The 24,301-nt window shown below is 43.1% G+C and overlaps 1 protein-coding gene and 1 long non-coding RNA gene across 13 annotated transcripts in view; one reads left to right on the top strand and one right to left on the bottom strand.

Moving 5' to 3' along the window:
- The first annotated feature begins 254 nt into the window (after nucleotides 1-254).
- On the top strand, nucleotides 255-23,311 carry LOC107075496 (uncharacterized). Of its 11 annotated transcripts, none has more exons than XR_011183645.1 (5): nucleotides 255-548; nucleotides 2,790-3,025; nucleotides 13,544-16,422; nucleotides 19,171-20,865; nucleotides 21,455-23,311. It is a non-coding gene; the product is annotated as an uncharacterized lncRNA (long non-coding RNA). The 11 variants fall into 11 exon arrangements; XR_011183651.1 differs by adding an exon at nucleotides 18,846-18,910 and having other exon boundaries at nucleotides 257-548; nucleotides 19,171-23,311; XR_011183652.1 differs by having other exon boundaries at nucleotides 258-548; nucleotides 19,171-19,480; nucleotides 20,763-23,311.
- Nucleotides 14,762-24,301, bottom strand: part of LOC107075495 (uncharacterized) — a 20,789-nt gene continuing 11,249 nt past the window's right edge. For both annotated transcript variants that reach the window (XM_069183897.1, XM_069183895.1), the window contains exons 2-3: nucleotides 17,126-17,275; nucleotides 14,762-16,370 (exon numbers count right to left, since the gene is read on the bottom strand). In XM_069183897.1, coding sequence (XP_069039998.1) covers nucleotides 15,154-16,370; nucleotides 17,126-17,273 — 1,365 coding nt within the window. In that variant the 5' untranslated portion in view covers nucleotides 17,274-17,275 and the 3' untranslated portion in view covers nucleotides 14,762-15,153. The remainder of the gene's footprint in view (nucleotides 16,371-17,125; nucleotides 17,276-24,301) is intronic.

The following is a 24,301-nucleotide window of genomic DNA, read 5'->3' as shown; positions in this document are numbered from 1 at the left end:
CAAGTGATGTAGTCTTGTTTTATAGCTCATTGTATGTGAAACAAGTAGACTGTAGAGTGGTGAGTGTGCTTCACTGCTGGGAATCTTTGAATCTCAAACGCATATTTTTGTTTGCATATAATAGGCTTTAATGACGAAGCGTCAGTTTTGTCTGCGTGACGTTTTTTTTTTTTTTGGGTGCTCTGGTTACCCCCTGCTTTCCGATTCTGTGAATCGTGCCTTTACGTGTGGGCCGCCCTGTGTTGGCCTGCAGTCCCCTGCGTCCGGGATGAGCTTCTTTTTGCTGTGACCCTTACCATTCAGAAGCACCTTTCTGATGCCGGGTGGATGTTTAAACAGCACCCAGCTCTTAGGAACGTTACGGTAGAGGTGGTGATGTCATTGGTCACCGCACGGGCAGTTCTAGTAACCGGCAAGGTTCGGAGGACAGCGTCCTCAGGGGTAGTCAGGAGGCGGACAGGGCGCACTGCACGCTGCAATAACAGGGATGCAGCAGGAGGGCTGTACTGAAGGAGCCGGGGAGGCTGCAGTGACCATAAACAAAACTGGTAGGAAGATGCCGACTGGCCACTCGCTGCTCATACCGCTGACAGCAGGCAGAGTAGTGACGGTTTTATCGGCGGGGTGGCACCGACTCTGGGAGCTGCTGGACCGGGGATTAGGAACTGATAGGCGGCCGGCGAAGAGCTGAAGAACCAGGAGGGTAGCGTAGCAGCTGCGTACCGGCGAGAGGAAACGGGTCAGAAACCGCAGGTTCCGCATTCAATCACTCGCCTTTCTTAGAGCAGGCTGTTCAGTTGTTCGTTTAAGTCATCAGTATTCCAGTTTGAGCTCGACTCAGAATGAGTATTAGCTGATTAGCATTTATTCTAATGTAAATATTTTAAAAGAGTCATGACCTATGTGATCTTCACTAGTGATGTACATAGGTACATACTGTAGGTACATTATTACAAATTGTTATTCAACTGCACAATTTCAGGCATGTTCATAGAACAGATATAAGACAATACATTTTAGTAAAGTTCAGCCAGACTCGATTACTAAGTTTCAGCAGCCCTTGAAGGTTGTGTGGGAATGACTGTTCCGATCAGGAAACCTGCATTGTTGTGTGATGAGCTGATTAGCTTTTACTAATGGCGCAAGAAGTGTTTTTTTTATACTTTTATGTAAGGGCACTTTTTTTAGATTCGTAGGGTTTAGCCAAGTTAGATTGTATCTGCGTAAAGCTGGGATCCCAAATAGTGAAACTATGGGCTTCCGGCAGATAAGGGGTTGTTGTGGGAGTCAAACTTTATAAAATCCACTTTCAAGTTTCTGACAGATGGGTATGAGGGGCTGTATTGCATCGTGTCTGTCAATACAAGTGGTGTTGAATAAGTTAAGGGAAAAAATCAGTTTATTTTTAAATAAACATTCCCGTTATGTTATTTCTGTTCCAGCTGGTTTGGTAAAAAGCCCAGTACTGCATGATTTCCAAGTGGCCCCTGTAGATCTCTCTGTATTTTGTTACCACTGTATTTGAGCATTTGCTTGCAGTCACACTAGACAAATCAGGCAATTTTGGAAAGTGGTGACCAGAGATTTTGTTTCCTAGACTGAGAACTGGAAACTACAGCTGCCTGTTTGCATGTGTGTGCTACAAAGAATGAATGGTTTCATCCCAGCATTGCATAACAGCGAGTTGCATAGATATTTTACACATCATCAGGAAAATAATGTCGAAAGTGAAATATATTTAAAGAAATTAGACTCTTCACCTCCTGTGCACTTGGCAGTTAGGAAACCTTTCAGCCTTTTTCCCTCTTCTCCGATGGGCTTACTGCACTGGTCACCACAAATTATTTCTGATCTTTGCTGCTGAGTTCAAGATGTACAGGCAGATGAAAAAAAGGCAGCTGTGTTTTTCCTTCAATCATTTTCACTACCGCAGAACGAAAATCACAAAATTACTTTTTAGTTCAGTTGTTCACATTCAGTGCAATAAAGGCTACGTAATGTCACTAGTGAAGATCACATAGGTCATGACTCTTTTTCAGTATTTACATTAGAATAAATGCTAATCAGATAAGACTCATTCTGAGTCGAGCTCAAACTGGGATACTGAAGTTCTTTCACAACTGCTCATGATTTTAACCTATTAGGAAATATTTGATTAAATATTTTCTAAATAAACTTTAATTTCTTCACGAGTTACTTTGAATAAATTAAACAAGCTCCAGATAAATGCATTTATTCTGAAAGGTTACAGCCTGTCAGAATATCATTCCTATTCTTCAGGCTGCAGGTACATCAGTACTGCGCTGTAGGTTTTAGTAATATTTTCATACATACAGAGTTGAAGCATTTACTGCCACAGGGTGGAACAAGGTGAGTAATGGATACAAGTCTGAACAGAACAGTGTTTTTGCATTAATCCCTGGAATGTACTTGCAAACATTTGGATGAATTTTTTTTGTGTTTATTCAGTTTTCCTTTTGCTCTTTTCACTCGCAATGAGCATTGGTCGTAAAACGACGAAGAAACTGAACAGAGAATATGACTGACGCACAACCGAGTGCAACTTTTATAAATACTTTCACAGCTATTTCATAGAAAAACACAGTGTTTTGCAAAACACTTTTATGTTCTGGAATCAAATTGTTTTATAGTGTAATAAATAGCTTGTGCTTTGGTAGTGTTTAACAATACATGTACACACTGCCTATATCTACAAGAAGTTAATAACTCATCTTCAGAGCTACCAATAAGACTCTTATTTTATCCTCCTCTCTCGTCTTGTCTACTAGGCTCTGTAGAGACCGGCGCTCTGTGTGACTGAGTAGAATGGGGTTCCACAGAGCAGCCTGACTGCCAGCAGGCATGTGGACCTTCAGGACCAGGACTCGGATCCATGGCTCTCATAAAACACAGCGTGGACAAAGCATGGCAGCCAATCAAGAAAGAGAAGTTGAGTCTTTTCACATGATGGGGCAGTGAACTGAGCCGCATGGAGAAGCAGTCAGTAACCTGAAAGAGGAGACAGGTCTGAAAGGACTCTTTAAAATGGAAACTACAGTGACTTCAATGTAGAAGTGTATAAACTAGATCTAGAGCACACATTAATACCATGGGGGCTATTGCCTTGTGTCAGAGTGGAGTTAGAGGTGAGAGCAGGCAGGACACCAAAGCACACGTGTTTCCTTACTGGAACCTGTGAGGAACAGGGCAGTGGAGTCCACTTGCCTTTGCTGGAGCGGTGTGGAACAGAGAATACACACAAGAAAGACATACAGTATGGCTGCAACACCTGCAGGGCAAAACATCTTGCAGAACTGAAACTTCAAAAATTGAGAAGCAGACTTACATAACAAAGAGACTGTATTGCTGTATACAGTGAAGGAAGAGGTTTGTTCACAGATGATCTCTTAATTCACATCAATGAGTGCTCTCACTCTGGGGAGAGTCCCTACTACTGCAGCCTGTATGGGAAGTTTCTTAATTTGAAGTTAAGCCTGCAGATATAACAACCAAATCACCCAAGAGAGAGACCCTACTGCTGCAGAGGGTGTGGGAAGAGTTCCAGTCAATGTGCAACCCTCAAAGCTCACCAGTGCATTCATACAGGAAAGAAACTGTACAGTTGGTTCCAGTGTCAGAAGAAATACAGTCACACTGTAAAAGACCTAAGCATTCATGCGGGACACAGATGTTCAGTGGCTTGCAAACCCTTTGAAAAGCCAAGCAAATTCACACAGGAAAGAGAATACATTATTGCCCCCAGGGTATCAAGAGTTTATATCGATAAAGCACCTTCCAGAAACACTGCTGAGCTTACACTGGTTATACTGCTGCTCCCAGTGTGGGAAAAGGTTCATTTAGATACTGTGGTGTCGCCGGGGGAAAACAGGTGTGAAAGAGATGTAACTCACACCACACTGATCTTCTTTGTCCTTCATCCGTATGTTTCCCAAGTCCGTTCTGTAATCCTTTGCCAGTATCCTTAAATGATCCAAATTTCGGAGCCCGTGTGTCCAAACTAATAATTTAATTCCTTCCAGCACAATCCTAAACCTCTCCTTCCTCCAAAACGCTTTCACCTTTTCAGCTTCCGCGCCGGCTCACTGCTTCTGGGACATTTATATTCTGTTTCCAGACACAGCTCACCTGTGTCTCATTCTTTTGCTGCATAGATCTTTTCCAACAGCGGGTCAGCTGGTTATCCTTGGCGGCCATCTTGCCTAGGTCTATATCTAGTATATCCAGTGTTTCGTTATGGAAATACCGGTTATAAATGACCCTACCCCTGGTCCTCTTACATTACCTCCCCCTGAGATCAGCCCCGTCTTCGGGCAGTCTAGAAAAAAATAAACAGTGCATTCGGGAGAGGGCGTCTACATTTCCTTGTTTCCTTCCGGGTCTATATACCGTTTGGAATTGAAACCTTTGAAGACTAAGTCCCCATCGTGTAATTCTATCATTTTTATCCATATTTTGTAACATCCAGGTTAATGGCGCATGATCTGTGTACAATATAAACCGTCTTCCTAATAAATAATACCTCAAATAGTCCAGAGCCCATTTTATTGCTAGACATTCTTTCTCTATGGTAGAATAGTGTTTTTTTAACTTGTGACTAATATATAGAATAGGATGCTCCAGTCCATCAATTTCTTGCAAGAGTATGGCTCCAATTCCAGTGTCAGAAGCATCAGTTTGTACCATGAAAGGTTTATTGAAGTCCGGTACCTATAAGACAGGTTGAGAAGAGAGAGATGTTTTTAAGTCTTGAAAGGCCCTCTCTTCCAAGTCGGTCCATTTGATTTTTTCCGGAGAAATCACCTTCTGCTCTTGGGGCATGATCAATCCTCTCCCGATTGTATAACCAAGATAACTGGCTTCCCGAGCCCCCAGACAACATTTATTTGGGTTGGCTGTTATTCCTGCTGCTCGCAAAGCTCCAGTCACTGCTTCCAGGTGTTGTAGATGTTGTTCCCATGTCGTGCTATGGATCACAAAGTCATCCAAGTAGGCAGCTGCAAAATCATGATATGGTCTCAGAATTCGGTCCATTAATCTTTGAAACGTTGCGGGAGCGCCATGCAAACCGAAGGGTAGGACCCTATACTGATATAGTCCCTCAGGTGTGGCAAAAGTCTTGGCTTTGTCTTCTTCGGCCAGCGGCACTTGCCAATATCCCTTCGTAAGATCAAGGGTACTGATGTATCAGGCGTTGCCTAATCGCTCAATTAGTTCATCAATACGGGGCATGGGGTATGCATCAAACAGCGAGATCTCATTTAACCGTTTGAAATTGTTACAAAATCGAATAGTTCCATCCGTCTTGGGGATCAGAACTATCGGGCTAGCCCACTCGCTATGATTCTTCTATTATTCCCATTTCTAGCATCTTTTCCACCTCTCCTTTAATCAATTTCCTTTTAGCTTCAGGTACTCGATACGGGGGTAGTCTTACCTTCTTCCCTGGTTCCGTGGTAATCTTATGTCGTATAAGATGGGTGCGACCAGGTGTCTGAGAAAAAACATCTTTGTTTTGGGACAGGAATTTTTGTAGTTCCTGTTTCTGAGCCAGAGCCAGGTCTCCCATGGCTACAGCTCCCGTTTCTTCTTCCAAAGGGTCAGGGGAGAAGTGGGTGAGCAGAACTTCGGTCCCATGCCATTTTTTCAATAAATTGATGTGGTAGATTTGATGCTGCCGTCTTCTGTCATGTTGCTTGACCTTATAGTTGACCGGTCCCACCTTTTCTACCCCCTCATAAGGACCCTGCCAGGAGGCCAAGAATTTACATTCTGGGGTCGGAACTAATACCAGTACTTTATCTTCTTCTTCTTCTTCTTCTTCTTTTTCACAGCTTTAGTCCCAGACTGTCCTGGGGTCAGCGGTTTTGGTTGCTCTTCTCCACTTGTCTCTGTCGAGCACATCTTCCTTACTCACTTCACATACCTCCATATCTTTTCTCACACAATCTATCCATCTCTTTCTAGGCCTGCCTCTTTCTCTGTTACCTTCCACCTCAAATTCCATTACCCTCTTTGTTACTTCCTCAACGTCCCTCCTCATGATATGTCCATACCACCGTAACTTCTCGCATCTTCTCAACCACATTCACCACCCAACATCTTCTACGGATTTCTTCATTTCTGATCTTATCCTTCATTGAAATCTGCAGAATCCATCTCAACTCATTTCAGTTCTTCTCATCATGTTCTCTTCCCTCTTTCCAACTGCCAAGCATTCAGCTCCATAAAGTAGTACAGGTCTAATCACAGTCTTGTACATTTTGCACTTTAACTTTCTAGGAATTGTCCTGTCACAGATTATTCCAGTTATTTCTCTCCACTTGTTCCATCCAGCTTTCACTCTTTGTTTTACTGCCTCCAGTGTTTCTCCTCCCTTTACCAGTTTTGATCCAAGGTATTTAAAGCCATCAACTTGTTTCAGTTTTCCTCCATTTGTCTCCTCAACATTGGTCATAGTATCTCCTCTTCTCTCCATTACCATTATTTCAGATTTTTCTGCATTCATTTTCAGTCCACCCTTTTCCAGACTCCTCTGCCATTTGAACACTTTCTCCTGTAGTTCTACTTCTGAATCTGCCATCAGTGCCATATCATAAGCAAAGATGAGTTCCCAAGGTACTTCTGTTCTTACCTCCTCTGTCAGTGTGTCAATAATGTTTATGAAAAGGAAAGGACTTAGTGCTGATCCTTGGTGTACTCCAACTGTGATTTCAAACTCTTTTGTTTGTGTTATCATCTTCGTAGTTGCATCTCTATAGGTTGCTTGAACTAACTTCACCATGCTTTCTGGTACTCCTTTCTTCCTCAAGCACCAATACACCACCTCTCTGGGCACACGGTCATATGCCTTCTCCAAGTCCAGAAAGGCCACATACAGCTTTTTCCCTTTCTCTAGTGTCTTCTCCTGTAACTGTCTCATCACAAAAATGGCATCTGTTGTGCTTTTCCCCGCTGAGAATCCAAATTGTGAGTTGTGGATCCTAACTATCTTCCTGAGTCTCTTGTCCAGAATTTTTTCCAGGATTTTCAATCCATGTTCCAGAAGTTTTATTCCTCTATCGTTTTTACTCTCCATTGGGTCTCCTTTCTCCTTGTAGATGGTAACCATACTGCTTTTTGTCCATTCTTCTGGAATTCTCTCTTCCTTTGCAATATTGTTTAGCAATCTCGTCAGCCACTGAATCCCCTCTTCATCGAGGTTCTTAAAAGTGTTCTGCTGCTATTCCTGATGGTCCAGTCGCTTTGCCCACTTTAATCTCTTTGATAGCTTCTGTCACTTCCTTTACTGAAATTTCTTAGATTGGTCCACACACTACGTCTGCCTCCACTAGGTTCTCCCTCTCATTTTCTACATTTAACAGATTTTTGAAGTATTCCAGCCTGTGCTTGATCTGTTCTTCTTTAATCAAGACTCTGCCTTCTCCATCCTTGAGTACTGCCACCCGGATAATATCTTTTTTCTGTCTCGCTCTATGTTTAGCAATCTTGTAGATTTGGCCCTCTCCTTCCTTTGTTTCAAGTTTCTCATACCATTCTTTCCAGGCTGCTACACTTCTTTTTGCTACCTTCTTTAGTCTCTTATATTCTCGTAATTCTCCAGTGCCATCTTTCAGTGCCTTGTATGCTTTTTTCTTTTCCTTCAGTGTTTCCTGAACTTCCATATCCCACCACCACTCTTCATTTTCCCTCGGTCTGCCTCCTCTTGTCTTTCCACAAACCCTGGTAGCAGCCTCTTCTAGGATGTGGCTCATCTCAGTCCACTCTTCTTCAACTGAAGGCTCCTCTTTTTCCTCTGTGTTGTTTATCATTTCTCTCACCAGCCTGTTGAAATCTACTTTGTTTTCTCTCAGTTTCCACACTTTTGTTCGTGCTGGGTGTTTCCTCTGCCTTATTCTTCGCTCCTTCAATATTGTGATGTCCATCATCAGTAGCCTGTGTTGTCTTGTAACAGCCTCATAGGGCAGGACTTTAGCATCTTGAACTTTCGCTCTATCAATTCTTCTCACTAATATGTAATCTATTTGGGTATCATGGCCTCCATTCCTGTATGTCACCTTTTGCTCATAATTCTTCGTGAACCCTGTGTTTACTGCAAACAATTCAAGAGCTTGGAGTGTTTCTAGTAGCCTTCCTCCTTCTTCATTTCTCTCTCCTAGCTCTCTCTGACCATGTTCATCTGGATAATCTGGGCATTTCTCTCCTAAATGTGCATTGAAGTCTCCTCCAATTACCACCATTTCATTTCCTGGGATTCTGCTAACCACTTCTTCGAGATCTTCCAAGAAGCTATCCTTTTCCTCCTGTGGTCTTCCTACCTGTGGTGCATATACAGAGATGATATTCCATAATCCACTCTCAAAAGCACCTGTACATTGATAATCCTAATTGATAATGTCTAACCACCCTCACTATCTTGTCTGCTAGGTTGTCACACCCACTCCATTCATTTTTGTAATCTTTCCAGCGTATAGAATCTTGTATCCCTCTCCTAGGTGTCTTGAGCTGTTTCCTTTCCACTTGGTTTCTTGCACACACAAGATCTCCACTTTTCTCCTTGCCATAGTTTCAACCAATTCTCTGCCTCTCCCTGTCATGGTACCAACATTCCAACTCCCCACTCTCATTGACTTAACATTCCTTCCAGGCCCCTTTACCTTGTTTCTTTTCTGTAGCCTCCACACAGTTTTCCCCACAGTAGCATAATTTCCATTAGTACCCTGTTGGGACACAGCACTAATGGCGGACGTTGTTAACCCAGGCCCCGACCGATCCGGTATGTGCTTTGTGTTCTTTGCAACCATGGTTTTGGCAAGATGGTTTTACGTCGGATGCCATTCCTGACACAACCCTTTTAGTCGCCTCTTACGACAGGCAGGGATACCCAGGAGGAATTCTGATCCCTCTCCCTAGGGATAAATACCAGTACTTTATCGCCAGGTTGAAATTCTCTCGCAATTATAAACTTGTTTTTGTTGAGCTGTGCTTTCTCCAGGTTTTCTTTCACAATGGGAACAATGTTATGTTAATTCGTTCTCTCATTTGTTCCACATGCTCGATGATGGTCTGTAAAGTTGAGGGTTGGTGTTCCCAAGATTCCTTAACCACGTCCAATAGGCCCCGTGGTTTCCGAGAGTATAGCAATTCAAATGGGGAAAAACCGGTCGAGGCCTGTTGCACTTCTCGTACTGTGAACATGAGATACGGGAGCAGCTGATCCCAATTTTTCCCATCCTTTTGCATATCCTTCCTCAGCATGCTTTTCAGGCTCTTATTAAAACGTTCGACTAGCCCATCGGTTTGAAGGTGATAGACCGAGGTTCGGATCTGATGTATTCCCAGTAGCTTACATAAGTCTCACATGACTTTAGACATGAAAGGAGTTCCTTGATCAGTTAAGATCTCTGTAGGAATTCTGACCCGAGCAAACAGTTGTTCTAGCTCCCTAGCTATATTTTTGGCGGTGGCAGCTCTCAACGGAATGGGTTTGGGGTACCTTGTAGCAAAGTCCACTGTCACTAAAATATACTGGTGACCTTTGGTGGTTCGGATCGGGGGCCCCACCAAATCTATCCCAATCCATTCAAAAGGGGTTTCAATAATTGGGAGGGGAATCAAAGGGTTTCTATAATAAGGTTGTGGAGCAGTTTTCTGACACTCCGGGCATTCCCGACAGTACTTCTCAATGGCCTTATAGATCCCTGGCCAAAAGAACCTAGAGAGTAGTCTCTCGGACGTCTTCTTCACCCCTAGGTGTCCACCCTAGGAGGTGGCTATGGGCCAACTTAAGGAGCTTCATCTGGTAGGCCTGGGGAATCAGGAGTTGTTTCACTTCTTCCTGTCCCTTCTGCTGCACCCTATAGAGGAGATTATTTTTTATCATGAAAAATGGGTAGCTCAATGTACTAGGATCAGTACACCACTTCCCATCAATTTTCCTGACATGTCCCCACCCATGCTTCAAATTTCCATCTTCTAATTGGGCTGTCCCAAACCTACCACGATGTTCTGGTGGCTCCAAGTCTGGTAAATCCATATTTACGAATTCATCTCCAAGTCCAGTTGCTCCTTCTTGTGGGTCCGTCTCATCTGGGACATCGTTAGGGGCGTCACCTCAGCCTTCCGGACAGGGAATTGGTCTTCGCCTAGCTGTGTGGACAGTGTTCCAAATTTGGAGGAAGTGGGGACAGTCTCGTCCCAGTACCACAGGGTAAGGCAACTGCTCAACCACTCTGACAGTTGAACGGTAGGTCCCCTGTTCCGTAGAGATGCTAATTTCTACCGTCGGATAGACCTTGTGAATGCAAGTAATGGGTATCCCCTCTGTTCCCCGGATCTCCAGTTCTCCAGGAAGTATTGTAGGGGTCACCAGGGTCACAGTACTGCCAGAGTCCAACAAGGCCTCGACAGGTTCTCCCCCATCTCGATTTTCATAAGATGGGGATCCTCGCGGGTTGGGACCTGTGCTGTAAGGTAGTTACACTTGGCTTCATCTCTGGGGTCTACCTGCATGGGTTCGGACAGGCCGGGGCAATGGCTGACTAAATGCCCTTCTTCCTGACAATTAAAACATCGGGTTTCTTTCCATGGTCGGGGCCTTGAGTCTGATCTGTCCCTAAGGGGTTTCTTAAACTGTGAAGGCCCTCGATAATCACTGTACTTTATCGGCCGATACTTCATTTCGGTTTCCAGACTCTTGTGGCTTCTTCTCTCCTCTTTTCGAAAGTCCCCCTTTTCCTCCCTAATCAGGGGCTCTGTAGCATGGTGTCTGTCCACTAAGCCCACTGCCTGATCTAGTGTCTGGGGATCCCCACCACTTTCCTTCTCAGATGAACAGGTAGACTCCTCACAAAGTGATCCAACACCACCCTTTCTTCCACCTGTCCTGGGTTTAATTCTTCTGGCTGGAGCCATTTCTTTGCCAGATGTATGAGGTCAAACATCTGAGACCTCGTAGGCTTGTCCATTTGGTATCTCCAATTGTGAAACCGGACCGCCCGTATTGCCATGGTTACCCCTAGTCTTGCCAAAATCTCCTTTTTCAGAGTCTCATAATTCTCTGCATCTTCTTCATAATAGGCCTTTTGGGCTTCTCCAATTAAATAAGGTGCTACTCTCCCGGCCCATTGCTCCTTGGGCCATGCATTTCGAGATGCAGTTCTTTCAAATATGGTTAAATAAGTCTCCACATCATCAAGTTCTGTCATCTTTTGTAGCCCAATTTGTTCAGCCTGAACAGTGTCTCTCCCTGTTACTGGGGTCTGCCTGAATTCTTCCCCTAATCTTTGCAATTCTTCTCGTACTAATTTCTGCCCCTCTATAATTTGTTCGTTAGTTTTGGTTTGAATTTGATTTGCCTCCCGTTGAGCTTGGATAGCTTCTTGCTGTCCTTTTAAAGCCTGAAACTGGGCGAGGGTGGCCTGGGACAATTGCTGTATTAGCTGTTCCATTGTTTTTCTCCACACACGCAAAGCGAAACCCACACAGCGAGTGCCCGCATCCTCCACCAATTGTGGTGTCGCCAGGGGAAAACAGGTGTAAAAGAGATGTAACTCACACCACACTGATCTTCTTTGTCCTTCGTCCGTATGTTTCCCAAGTCCGTTCTGTAATCCGTTGCCAGTATCCTTAAACGATCCAAATTTCCGAGCCCGTATGTCCAAACTAAAGGACACTCCCAAAGGAAAGAAAAATGTTTTATTTCTGTAGTTCTCTGTAGGATATTGCTTTGAACATCATAAACTACAGAGTGCTTCCAGGAACAAAATACCAGCAAGAATGAAACTGGACTTGTAATGTCTAGGATGCACTAGAAGCTGGAAACCTGAAATGGCTCTAGAGAAGGTGATCTCTGTGCACTTTGGTACCCAAAGTGATTGTGAGCAAATTGAGTCTCTAGATTACTTTGTAAAGAGGAAATGAATGATATTGTTGTGTACTGATATGGATGTGTAGATTGGCATCATGAGGAACAAATGAAAACAAACATTGTTACTTTAAAACTCAGGTTACTCTGATCAGGTAGGGAGCCAGATAATTCTGTCAGCTCTCGAGTCTGGCACTTCCTTTTTCAGAACAGCTAAACTCAAGTGTCAGGCACTGTACTTCTAAGGTCAACTGCAAAGGCAGATTTTAGGGAAGAGGAAAAGAAAGCTGATAGATTCATTATTGAAGAACTGAAACTTACAAGTGAGCAGTTTATGAAGTTTTAAAAGAATGTTTGGAAGGAGGTCAAAGTCCAATCTCATCACGTCTGCCCGTGTTTAAATCTCATATTTATATCTTGCTTGTGTGCTTTGTTTCACATGATGCGTGCAAGTCTTCACCTGTTCGAAGGGACCCCAAACTCCAGAGCAAGCCGCTGAACTCTACCCCGCATCTGACGCTGAATTTCTCCCAGTGTCATCATTCCTGAGAACTGCAATCTCCTGTCTCTCCTACATGTCTGCTCACTATTCCCGTTTTTCCATTATTCCAGCCTCTGTCTACCTCTATCCAGCTACACCAGTTGGCTCACACCTCCTAGAGCTGCCCAATCCATCTGTCTGAGGCTCTTCTCCTAACATGACACGTCAGGTCAGCCACACCAGTCCAGCCTTTCCCAACCTTTCTCCACACCACGGACAACAGCCTACTCCCCCTGTGGCCTCACTGCCCTCTCCTTCTTCCTCATGCCATCCTGCTGACCACAGCACCTCCACAAGCACAGCACACCCGGGTCCAGCTTCTGTGAATCCCTTCTTCCCCTCCGCCGTCCCCTTCTGCCCCACTGGTTCCCTTCTCCTTTCTTCTCTTTTCATCTGTCTGAAGACAACAATTTCATGAAGAAGCTCACAGGTGGAGCTGTTGACCATCAGCTCCTCAGCCAATGCAAGTCTGTGATTTACCAAGAAAGCAGAGTTTGGATCTGAAAGAGGAGCAGTTAAATACCTCATACAGTATAAGCAGGGTATTAGATTAGTGGAGACAATGCCAGACTATTCGTGGCAGAGTTTGATGTGAAGTTAGAGAGCTGCAATCAGGAGTTGGATGTGAAGTGACAACAATCGAAGAGAGTATGTTGATCAGGAAGCAAAAAAGGTGTGAGCAGCTTACTGAGTTGTCCTAGCACAATAAGCACTAGGATACATTGGACTTAAGGGAATTGGAGTTGAATGTTCTCAATAAAATCCAAGACCTGAACCAACAACACTACATTATCATTAGATTTCCCTCATTAATTTCTTTCAATATGCACATCTGTGAGTGTGGCATAAATGTGTAGTGTTATGGCTCTCTGCATTTTGACAGGTCCATGACAGCTGTGTGTCTCACCAGTGTGATAAAATGATGCTTAATAACATTTTAAAGCAAAAAGTATTCATTCCCTCAGTCTACAGATATATGAACAGTTAATGAACAGGCCTCCATTACAAAATTAACTATTGAAATTTTGTTGCATTATGTACGTTTAGAAAACGTTTTCTTAATGGTTATAAATGTCACACTTATTAACAGCATCTGTTGTTGATTGCTGTTGATTTAGCAGCAGGTTGGAAGTCCAGAGCCAAGCTGGAACCTTTCTGCAGCCCTGCCACAGGGAAGATCGTGCTGACAGCTGTGGACTCAGGGAAGAGTGAGCATGTGAGCCTCATCAAGACCTCTTTCACTGGGGCTCATGCATGGACTTGCCCAACAGGTGTTGGCTGTGCAGTTTCTCTCCATGGTAAAAACAAACACTGCTGTTTTTCTCAGTATCACCTCATAGCATCATATTTATTTTATATTAAGATATGCTGTTTCTATTCTTATCAAGTCATCTTCAAAATCTTCGAATCAATAATTATTTGCCGTGGAAAATTGTCTGTAGAAACATGTCTCGTCCAAACAGGTACATTTCATTATTGCCATTAATGCCTTATTTCTTACTTTCTGATCTCACGTTAACTCTTTTATCTCTCAACTTACCAAGATTACAGGTAAAAAATGCATCCCCCGTCACCTGCACTTTAGATCGAAGGCTGTTACATTGTCTGGATCACTTGTGCTCCTCCTTCCTTCACCACTCTACCGAGTGAGACCTGGGAGCACCGGTATGTGCTGAGCATGTTTCTGCTCAATGCAGCTGTGTTTTAGGTTGGAGTCAGTGTTTTTACAGTTTTGAGGCTCGAGGGAACAGACTACTGTTGCAGCAGATTCACCTGGACCCTTACGAAATGCCTTGACGATTAAAACATTTGCTCCCAAAAGAGAAGGTTCAGAATGAGGTGGTGGTATTAGTTAAGTGCTGACTTCCAAATTAGCAAGATGGGTGGCCACCTCTTGTTTGTAATCTTTTTTTGTTTATGCTCTCTTTCAGACCACCCAAGCTTTCAGATTCCAGTCCAACGGTGCTCAAGGTAAAGTATTGTGTCTAGTTATCTCCGATCCATCTAATCTAAAACGAAATCATGAAAACACAAACACTTATTAGTAATTAGCTCAGAATGTGATCTACTGCTCAGGACTTTTTGGGCATTAGGGGCTGCTAATATTGGTCACTTGTATTATGGGTTCAGAAGAGTAAACTTTATGGGTTTTAATGCTGTCATTTTAATCTTTGGAAGGAAACAAAGCAATCATGGTTCACGTACAATTTTGTATGGCTTTCGGATTATTGTACAGCAAAACTAGAAAAACGATTTCCTATCTTACACAAATATAATTACCTTTCACTGCTGCAGACAGGGTTACACACACAGATTCACACCAAAAAGGAAAACACTCACTTTTTAAAAGGATATATTGTGAGCTGCAGGACATCAGTCTGGGAGTATTTTAAACATGTCTGGGTTTGCTGGGTGTACAGACTGTTCAAGTCAGTTTCATTAAAACCCCTCTTTTTTCACTCTTACATTCCCTGGTCTGTCTTTCAAGTTAAAGTTCAAACACTCAAAGTACTTTATTGGTGTGATAAAGCCAACGTTCACACTGTATGCACCTCCATTTGTCTTTTTCTTTTTCCCATCCTGCCTACATCTCCTCTTTCTTCCCCCGTCCTCCACTCCAACTTTGTCCCCATGTCTGGTAGGTGTCTCTCCCTCTGTTTTTTCTTCAGTAGGGCTTTCTCCTCGTCTCTGTGGTGCTCAGTAGTGGTCTCTCCCTCGTGGAAGTGTCTTATATGTCTTCTTCCCTTTTATTGTGGTGCGAACAATATGTCCGTGCTTTTTTGTCCAGAGGAGACGTCTCTCTGCCTGGAGTGTGCTCGGAAGTCACTCCCCTTGTCAACGGTGTGTGCTCGATACTCGTCGTTCCCTCTCGTTGAGGCGTGTTGAGTAAGTGTTTCAGGCCCCAGTCTGACAGCATCTCCACACTCCAAAACAGTGAGGTGTGGACAACAATGACAGGGGGGAACAAACAGATGGCAACACTAGAGAGCAGCCCCTTCAAGACCCTGTCCTGCAGGGAAACCTTCCCCCCAGGACTGGTGTCTGTGGAGTTGTGTCCCTGGAGTGTGCTTGTGTGAGCCATCTGGAGCTGCGTGGCTGTCCCAACCCTCTGTTTCTCCCTCTGTGGGTCTGGCAGGCCAATGCGTGGTTCTGTGAAATATCCTACATGCGTTGCAATGTCGGGTTTTCCAGCTGCAGCGTGCTTGAGCTCCACCTCATCGCTTAAGCAGCCAGTGAACAAATGTGTAGCAGCAGTGTGTGCTTTCACTACGTGTACACTATATAGTGTGTCTCCCCATCGCACACCATGTGTGTTGTAGACAATGAGCCCTCTCTCATGGTCTGTCAGGGAGCCTGCCTGCCCTGTCTGGCTGTCCGTCAGGCTCCCTCGAAGTGCTCTCAGGCTCAGTGTGAGGACGAGGCACAGAGCAAGAATGGGCAGGATCAGGCTGGGATTGCACAGGGGTCGTAAGGTCGCAGTGATCAGGTTAGGGAGGCAGACAGAGAGAGAGCCACCATCCCAGAGACAGTCTTCCACCAGGTCCTGCTCCAGACCCCACTGTTGCCAGCCATGGAGGGCAGACAGGATCCAGACCAACAGGCAACATAGCAACCCAGGAAAGTGTACCACAGACTCTCTGTCTCCATCCACGTGCCCTTTTCCTTTCTTTCTCCTATTGTGATTACAGCCTTTTGTCCAATCTTTCTCCTGTATCGTGCCATGGCCTCCCTGTTTTCTTGTCTCTCTCTCTTCTTGTCCCTCCAGCCATGGGAGGGGCCAAAGCAGCCTGCAGACTGTCTCTACAGTGATGAGGGGTGTGGTCAGAACCAGTATGGCCCCGTAGGTGTGGCCAAGGAAGAGCAGGAAGCGCAGGGCGATGATGTCACCGGACACAGGAAAACGTGGCATCCACTGGTCAGCCAGCCAGAGCAAAGCCAAGAAGGCTGAAGAGAGAGAAAGGAGAGGCACTGCAGGTGTTAGCACACAGATAAGGGGGTAAGGGCAAAGTTAAAGTACATTATGTAATTCTCATTTACATTTCATGTGTTTTATATCCAGTGCCACTTCTTAAAAATTAAATTTTTGTAATATGTGCTTCAGAATTTGCAATCCAAAGTATTGCAAAAGAGAAATATCACTTTGTATTTACCGACATCTCTATTTCTAGTATTCTGAAAAGGTCAGTGAGTGACCAAGCAGGACAATAGGGACAGCAGCCAAAGAGTCAATGGAGACCAGAGGAAAAGTAACAGTCATGTCTCTGAGATGTAGCCTGCTGGAGCATAGTTGTATAGGCAAACATACAAAGATAATGATTCCGCGAGTGTTTGACAGAAAGGGTGACAGAAAGTACTCATCTCTGACAGCAAAATCAAGAAAAAACAGCAAACAGTCACAGAACGAGCTAGACAATGAGAGAGAGAAGTACAGAGGGTGACATTAGGAGTGGGATAGCAGCAGGCCACAGACAGAAAGAGGGTAAAGAAAGAGTGATGTCTAGAATGATTGGGGAATACCGAGAGAAAGTGGCACAGTAAGTGAAAGAGGGATACTGACAAGAGACGGCAACTCAAGAAGTGAAAAAGCGAGAGAGTGTAACAGGAAGTGAAAGAGGAAAACAGAGCTAGTGATGAGTGTGAGCAACAAGACAGAGAGCATGATACAATAATTTCAGTAAGGAGGGACTGGAGATCTGTACCTGTGACACTGACATCGGTGAACAGCAGCAGACAGTTACAGCAGGAGGCAATGGAGATCACTGGAGCTGTGACACTGGGCAGAGTGAGGAGGTTACACAGCAGCTTACATGCTCCCAGACGAACAGCAATCTCCAGAACGCCACACATCCCTGAGGAGTAGAGAGTCAGGCTGGTGATTTCACCTTTCCAGACTGATCTGTGAGCTGTATCACACAGCACATCTTTCAAGCGGCTGTTTGCAGTTTATTGTGCAATGTACGTTTCAGGTTTAGCACTTAAAATGGGTATACAATCAGAAACTACAGAAATGTTTCGAATCAGAATTCAGAAAAAAACAAGAGGAGATAACATTTCCCTTATTCTAACATTATGTACTGAAATATTTTAAAACACGTTTCAGAAAGAAAAGCTCATCAAGAGCAGCAGAATTGACAGAAACATTAACTCCTAAGCGGGGCCCCTACACATCCGTTGCCTCTATTTCCTTAGTGTTTTTTGTGCTGCTGAAATAAATGGATTATCAGCCATTTTTTCACTGGGTACAGAAGCTGACTTCTGCGATCAAGGTGCTGCGTGTGTCCTAACAGCATTTGAATTGGCAACCCCTGGCGTCAAATACATAATTCATCCTGCTCATTGTTTAAGCTGCCAAGTCCTTCGATATTGTCTTACCGTAGAACAAAGCATCTACTCTGCTTTATATGAATGATCTACAGATCCCCCTGATAGGAATCAAGTGGCAGATATAACAATATTGTTTGTGTGGGTTTCCTTCTGGACAAACTGGCCCAGATTATATTATAAATTGTGAGCCAGTAGGTGTTTGTGTCTGTGTGTTCCCTTTGATGGACTGGCATCCTGTCCAGGGCCAATTTTCCCAGAAGCCATATTCTACCGTTACTCAGGACTCTAGGAGGAAACACGACCACCTGGAGGAAACCCACACATAGATGGGGAAAACATCAAACTCCACACAGACAGCCCCTCAGGGATTGAACCCAGGGCTTCAGCACTGGAAGGAAATGCATGTTCTGTCTGTTTCAAAATAGTAATGTGGGTGAAGTTAATGTTGGTGTCAGATTACTTAGGTGTAAACATCAGTGTGCACATAATATACAAAACTGAAACATCTGCCATTCCTGTCCAAATATGGAACAATGTCTCAAAACCTTCTGTCTGAATTATAAATATTATTTTCCCTATTTTCCTCTGAACAAATTAACATAATTCTGTAACAATAAAAACCGGGTGGTAAAATTAAAGTTAAAATTAGTGCAAAGCAGGGGATGAAACAGAAAACAATTGAAAACTGAAAATACTTTACAATTTAGATGCTAGTTTTGCAATAAAACATCTGGTTAATTATGGAGCCTGTAAACATATTGCCACCCTTAGATGTAAATCAGTATATTTATTTTTGAGCATCCAATTTCCTAAGTAATTTAATAAGAGAGTCAGAAACAAGAGGAGGCCATTCAGCCCATCTAAGTCCCTTTGGTAATTAGTAGCTTATTCTTTATCATCCAGCTGTTTCTTTAAGGAAGCCAGGATATCCACTTAACCTGGGCGGACTGTTCCACACACCCACAGCTATAAAGAATAGGCATTTGGGTGATTTCTTAAAATCACTGAAATAGCAGGAGGTTCAGCTAGAGATTTTTTTAGCAGTTAAAACTTGAAACTGCACTTTAATTGTAACTTTCTTTTGCATTTCTTTAGAAATGCCACAATTCACAAACACATGGGGGTTAGAAAGTCATCACCGTGAGCATGATTCTTTCAGAGTATGTGTCTTATTTTAATGTTTCTCCCGATTTTAAAAGCAGTGTTATAAATGTACTATTATATAATTAATTCATCATCAATTATTTTATTAATTTATCATTTATTTACCTTTGCTTAATAAATTAACATTTTTAAAAATGTATCACTATTTACAATAATTACTAATTGATCATTTATTTACTATTATATTGTTGATTTACTATTATACGGTATATAAAATTGATTTTTTGCTATAATGCCCCGATTTTGGAATTTCCAGTTGTGTGTTTCCAGAGCTCATGGCTGTGAACCCCGTGACCACAGGGGAGAAGGAGGACGTGTGGGTGACTCCTTCAGTCCAGCCTCCTTCCTACACATCACAGGCCTCACGGCCACAGGGCGTGTCCCTCAGCGATAGCACTGCCAGCCTGCAAGCACCTAGGAGGCCACAGGAGGGCGCTGTGTTGCCAAGGCCTGAGAGAGCCCTGGACGACTGGTCCCAACCTTGTCCTCGGCCGGGTTCTGCTTATTGTGCGCCACCGCTGGGGAGTCCCAGTGACTGATAGTGTAGCAACTTTCAATAAGCACACGTAAGTGAACCTCGGCACTCTTTACTGTAACCTACTGAACAGTTAGAAACGAGCTCTCCGGCGGCAGTGCAGCGTGCTTGCCTACACTCACTTCACTAGCAAAAGACAACCGGCAGATCTGGATCTGACATCAAGCAACACTTAATCTTTATGTTACAATAACCTACAACAGCCAGCAAAGTGATTTGACCCTGGTTTGAACTCGCGCCACCTGGATTATTCAACTCAACACTCAGATGGGTGAGGGGATGTGTCGTTACCAGCTGAGCTACAGGAACTTGTCACAGTTCAGTTTGAGTATGGCAGGAAAAACGCCACCGTCGTTCATTTTAGATAATTAACCTTAACTCAAGTATGTCTTGCACTTTAGCAATAGTATTTTTTTTGTTCTCATACAGAAATAAAGACACAGAAGTGTTTTTCAGCATGCGCTCAGCTTATCGATTAGTGTTCAAAATGACCGATTTGGAAACATCAGCTCAACTGCAGGGTTTTCCCCCACCCCCCCCGAGTCCGATTCGATCAGATCTCAGAATGCAGGCTCGGCCCGGGTGGGTACTGTACTTATGTAACGGATGAAGCGAGTCTCCTCCTGTAAGCATGGAACATTGGGAACCTTTGGGATGAAAAGAGCTACATAAAAGGCTTTTTTCCTAAAAAAAAAACGTTGTGGTGCCAGCAAGGCAAAAGCTGTGTTGCGCAGTAAGGAATTGAAATTCAAGTCGCCACGCAGTTTCCAGGCCTGCGAAGAACTGTTTGGAAAAATTGAAAAGCACTCTGCCGCTCCAGTATTTCACGGCTCACATCATCCCTATCAGTTTGTTTTGTTTGAAGCTGAAACAGCCGAGCTGGAAAAGCAGGCACCTTTTGTCTCCTGTTCACAGGTGTTATTCTGTGATACAAGTACAAGGAAAGAAAGGCACGGGTTCCATTCACATCGCCCTCTTTAGTCAGGCAGCTAGTTTTGTCCTTTTGGCATTTATTTAATCTCTGCCGTTTTTTTCATGACATGTGAAAATGGTACAGAGGTACACATCTCATCCCTGTATGCAGATAAGAGATTATCAGATATTCTGAGCCCAGTGTGAGAGAAGACATCATAGACCATTACTATCTGAGCTGCTTGTCATTCTTACTATACGCTTATCACACCCAAGCAAGTTTCAGTACTCCAAACTGCTTTGTTTCTTTGTTCTGCTTTGCTCATCACATATCATGTTCTTAGTGGTACCCAACTGGTTTGGAACTGCAAGCTTTTTAACAACGCATCTTACTGCTGCAGCCCCAGCTCTACACAGAGAGTGAGGGCCTGGAGACACACTGATCTGTGAGAGCCACTTGGCATTTATCTTGCTGAAAGCTTTATCACAGTGCTGTACAAGAGGGTGAGTACTGATTAGAATAGCAGTGTGTCGCTCGCTGATGTCACAGCATGAAGCTGTGGAAACCCTGGCTAGCACAAACTTAGAGGCTCTTGGTTAACCGTGTACCATCATCGATCATAGTAACCTAATATAACATGGCCCCAGGCTCAAACTAGTAACACCTTCACCGAACATCTCCAATACTGCTCATGGTTTCCCCACAGTCGTCTACCGACCAAGCAGGTCGCCTGGCCAAACAAATGTGTGAACGCTGACAAAACGTTACAAGAATCCATGTTGGAAAAACTGCTTTGCAGTGAAACACCTCAAGATAATTCGTGAGCCAGCAGCATCTACGGTACATAATCACACAGCTGTCAAGCCTCACCCGTTGGTACCACATCCACATTTTGGTCTGAAAATCTCACTTATTTGCCTCAAGTCTAGTCTGATTAAAGGAAATGAAGTAATAAACATAAAATTGGGCAATTACCATAGAGACTCGCCATTCCTTTAATTAACCAGTTTTTTTTTTCCTGTGTGAGGTAAATATAAAGCTGAATCATCGGGTCACAGACAGTAATTGTGTGTCTTTCGTTGCTCGTGACAGCTGCCGAGAGCCATCATGTGTGAAGAATCATCAGGGGAAGGGAAGCCACTTCATTAACAACGTGAAAATTTTTGTTTTTGCCTCAAACGAGTGAAAAATAATAAACAGCGCCTCAGTAGCAAGTGGAACAGAAATAATTGTTTTAATTGAGCATTAAAATGAAAACATACAATTGACCCCAGAAGTGAATAATTTTATGGTGACCTCTACATATATTTCCTGGACTGAGGCTCAGCCACACCAGGGATGGCGACACCAAGCCTGGAACAAATGACCCAGCCTTCTCCCTGAAAATGACGCTAATCGAGTCGTTCAGGGGTCCCATTTTTTCTACTTTTCAGGTAAATCAGAATGGATCCCGAAACACTGAGATCTCAAACATCGCTCTGCTAGCGCCCGATAGATCTGATCAAGAGTTGTGTCTGCATTAAACTTTGGTTCCTTTTCCTAAAAAATGCAGACTGAAAAATCGATGGTCTGGACTGGTGATTTTGCATTTGACTCAAAGGAATCTGAATTTCTGGAAAAGAAGGACTGAATTGACCTGTTTAAAACCCTCATTTATGTTTTTTGATGTTGAAGGACTCTGATAAAGGGGGCAAAAAGTGGGCTTCGTTTAATGTTTCATTTTCAGCCCTTTTCAGTGGTGATTTTAAAGGGTGACTGCAGTAAGAGTTCAAGATGATCATCTCATGTAATATGCGTGTGTGCAATAAGATTATAGGCTTGGATAAGACGTGAACTAAGAGGATGTGTCTCACAGAGACTAAATGAAAAAAAAAAACAGACCAGATAGCTCCTGTGACATGTCTTTGTGGCCTTTTCGTATATTGACCTTCAGTGTTTCAACCCTTGCACATACTGTAGCTGTATTTGGGTAAGTAAGAGTGTCAATTCCCCACAAAAGTCCCTTCAAACTGGACAGCAGTGGAAGATTCAGTGTAACAGATTGGTCTTGCAGATCCACAGCAGAAATGCCTTTCTAGATCTGGCTAATCCTGGGAGTCATTTCTTTTTTATGTGCATAGTAGAAACCTGGAGAATACCTGGTCCTCTTCTTGGGGTAATTATTTTGTTTTTTCTTGAACATGCAAGCTTTTGCAGTTGAACACTTGTGCATCGCACTTAAAGTTCTTATTTATAGTGCCAGATTTCCCATTAGGCTCTGTTGGCACAGTACCTAGGGCCTACGAAGGAGGAAAACACTATATGAAATAACAAGCTTGCGATCGACTCTAGGTGCTCCAAATCAATAATCATACGCTATCTAGCGGCTGTTCTAGAAACTAGAAGTATCGAAGTGATTGTCGCTTGGCTTGCTCCATCAATCAAGTGGTTTAGCACCAGAATAGTTTAAAATGCAGCATGTCAATCAACGTAATTCAATTGGTGTTTACCCTTCTTTTTGCACATTTCGGAGTGAAAGTGCCTATGGCCTACGACCGGTCCTGCTTATTTGTGAGAGTCATGCACCCTTTAGATAAATATTAACCACCTGTCCTTGTGTGCCTACTGTGCTTTGGAATGTAGATCCACAGATTGTTTGATACACAGGCTTTTACAGAGAGTAAGAGAAGCACTAGAGAATACGTCATTTATTTTCGTTCGTTCGTGACACAAAATTAATATCACTGTGATGCAAATTTTAATTTCAGTAACTGCAATGCCTCAGGGGGGTTCAGAGAGGAAATGTGTATTTCTGAACTCCACATTTTAATCACAAACCTTCACAGTATGAACTAAGGAACCTGTAATGTCCAGCACCTGGTTCTCCAGGCAGGAAAACCTCAGAATTTCCCCAAACCCCTCTTCAGTTGCAGTCTTATTTGCATCCCTGCAATTTCAAGACATGAAACAGGTACTTTTTTTTTAGAAAATGATGTTTTTTCATGGTTTTTTGGTACAAAGAATTTTTTTCGGAAATGCTTGAGGAGACACATCAGCAGAAATTATCTGCTGACCCCTGGTTAGAACAGTTTAGCACCAGAGATGACTAATTATGCTCTTGCAGCCTTCTTACGTTTTACATTTATTGCTATTAAGCCAACCCCATATATTTTGAAGCTAGCTGGTGACACTGCAAGTGCATTTGATAAAAAATGTAGATATGCGACAGCAGATTTTATATGGAGAATAAAAAACGAGTACCTTCTCTGATAGTCAGAGAAAGTTATTTTCCTCTACATATAAACAAGTACATCTTTAAAGTATTTATAAAAAATTTGATTTATTTTTGTGTTCAATAAAGGTGGTTTAAAAAACAACTGAAATGTTTAGGTTATTTTTTCAAATATTGTACTGGATCGTACCAAATGTAGTCTAACAGCTGTGCATTAAAGATAAGATATACTCATGTTTGGTCAGTGTTTTATAGTTTACTTCTGCTGCGCTTCAAATTCAAATAACTTTGTGCCAGGTTTGAATACAATGCATAGGACAACATTAATTTGTGGTGGAAATATTCATCTTCTGCAGCACATTTGAATTTTCCAACATTCAGCTGCCTTGTATGTTTTGTGAATTAATATCCCTCTGTGCACATGTTCTATCTTTAAATGGGACCATCAAAATTACATGACATTAAAACTCCTGCAGTATGTTGACTTAGTTTTGCAGTGTTTGTGAAGTGGATATCTTTACATATCACTGATAAAGGGAAAACTTCAAACATTGAAGAATATACACAGTCAGAGCTCAATTGTTCTGTGCACAGGTAATGTCCTGTGCATGTTTGCATAAGAAACCATATAACCATTGCTATAAACAAAACTCCTTTCAAACTAGAGCACTGCTTATTCTTGGAAATATTTGTGGGCTTACATTATTTTTGGAAATCGCAATTCTGCC

This window comes from Lepisosteus oculatus, chromosome 25 (genome assembly GCF_040954835.1).
Source record: "Lepisosteus oculatus isolate fLepOcu1 chromosome 25, fLepOcu1.hap2, whole genome shotgun sequence".
NCBI classification, from domain to species: Eukaryota; Metazoa; Chordata; class Actinopteri; order Semionotiformes; family Lepisosteidae; genus Lepisosteus; species Lepisosteus oculatus.
The sequence above is the reverse complement of the archived record's forward strand: the minus strand, read 5'-3'. Positions and strand labels throughout refer to the sequence as shown.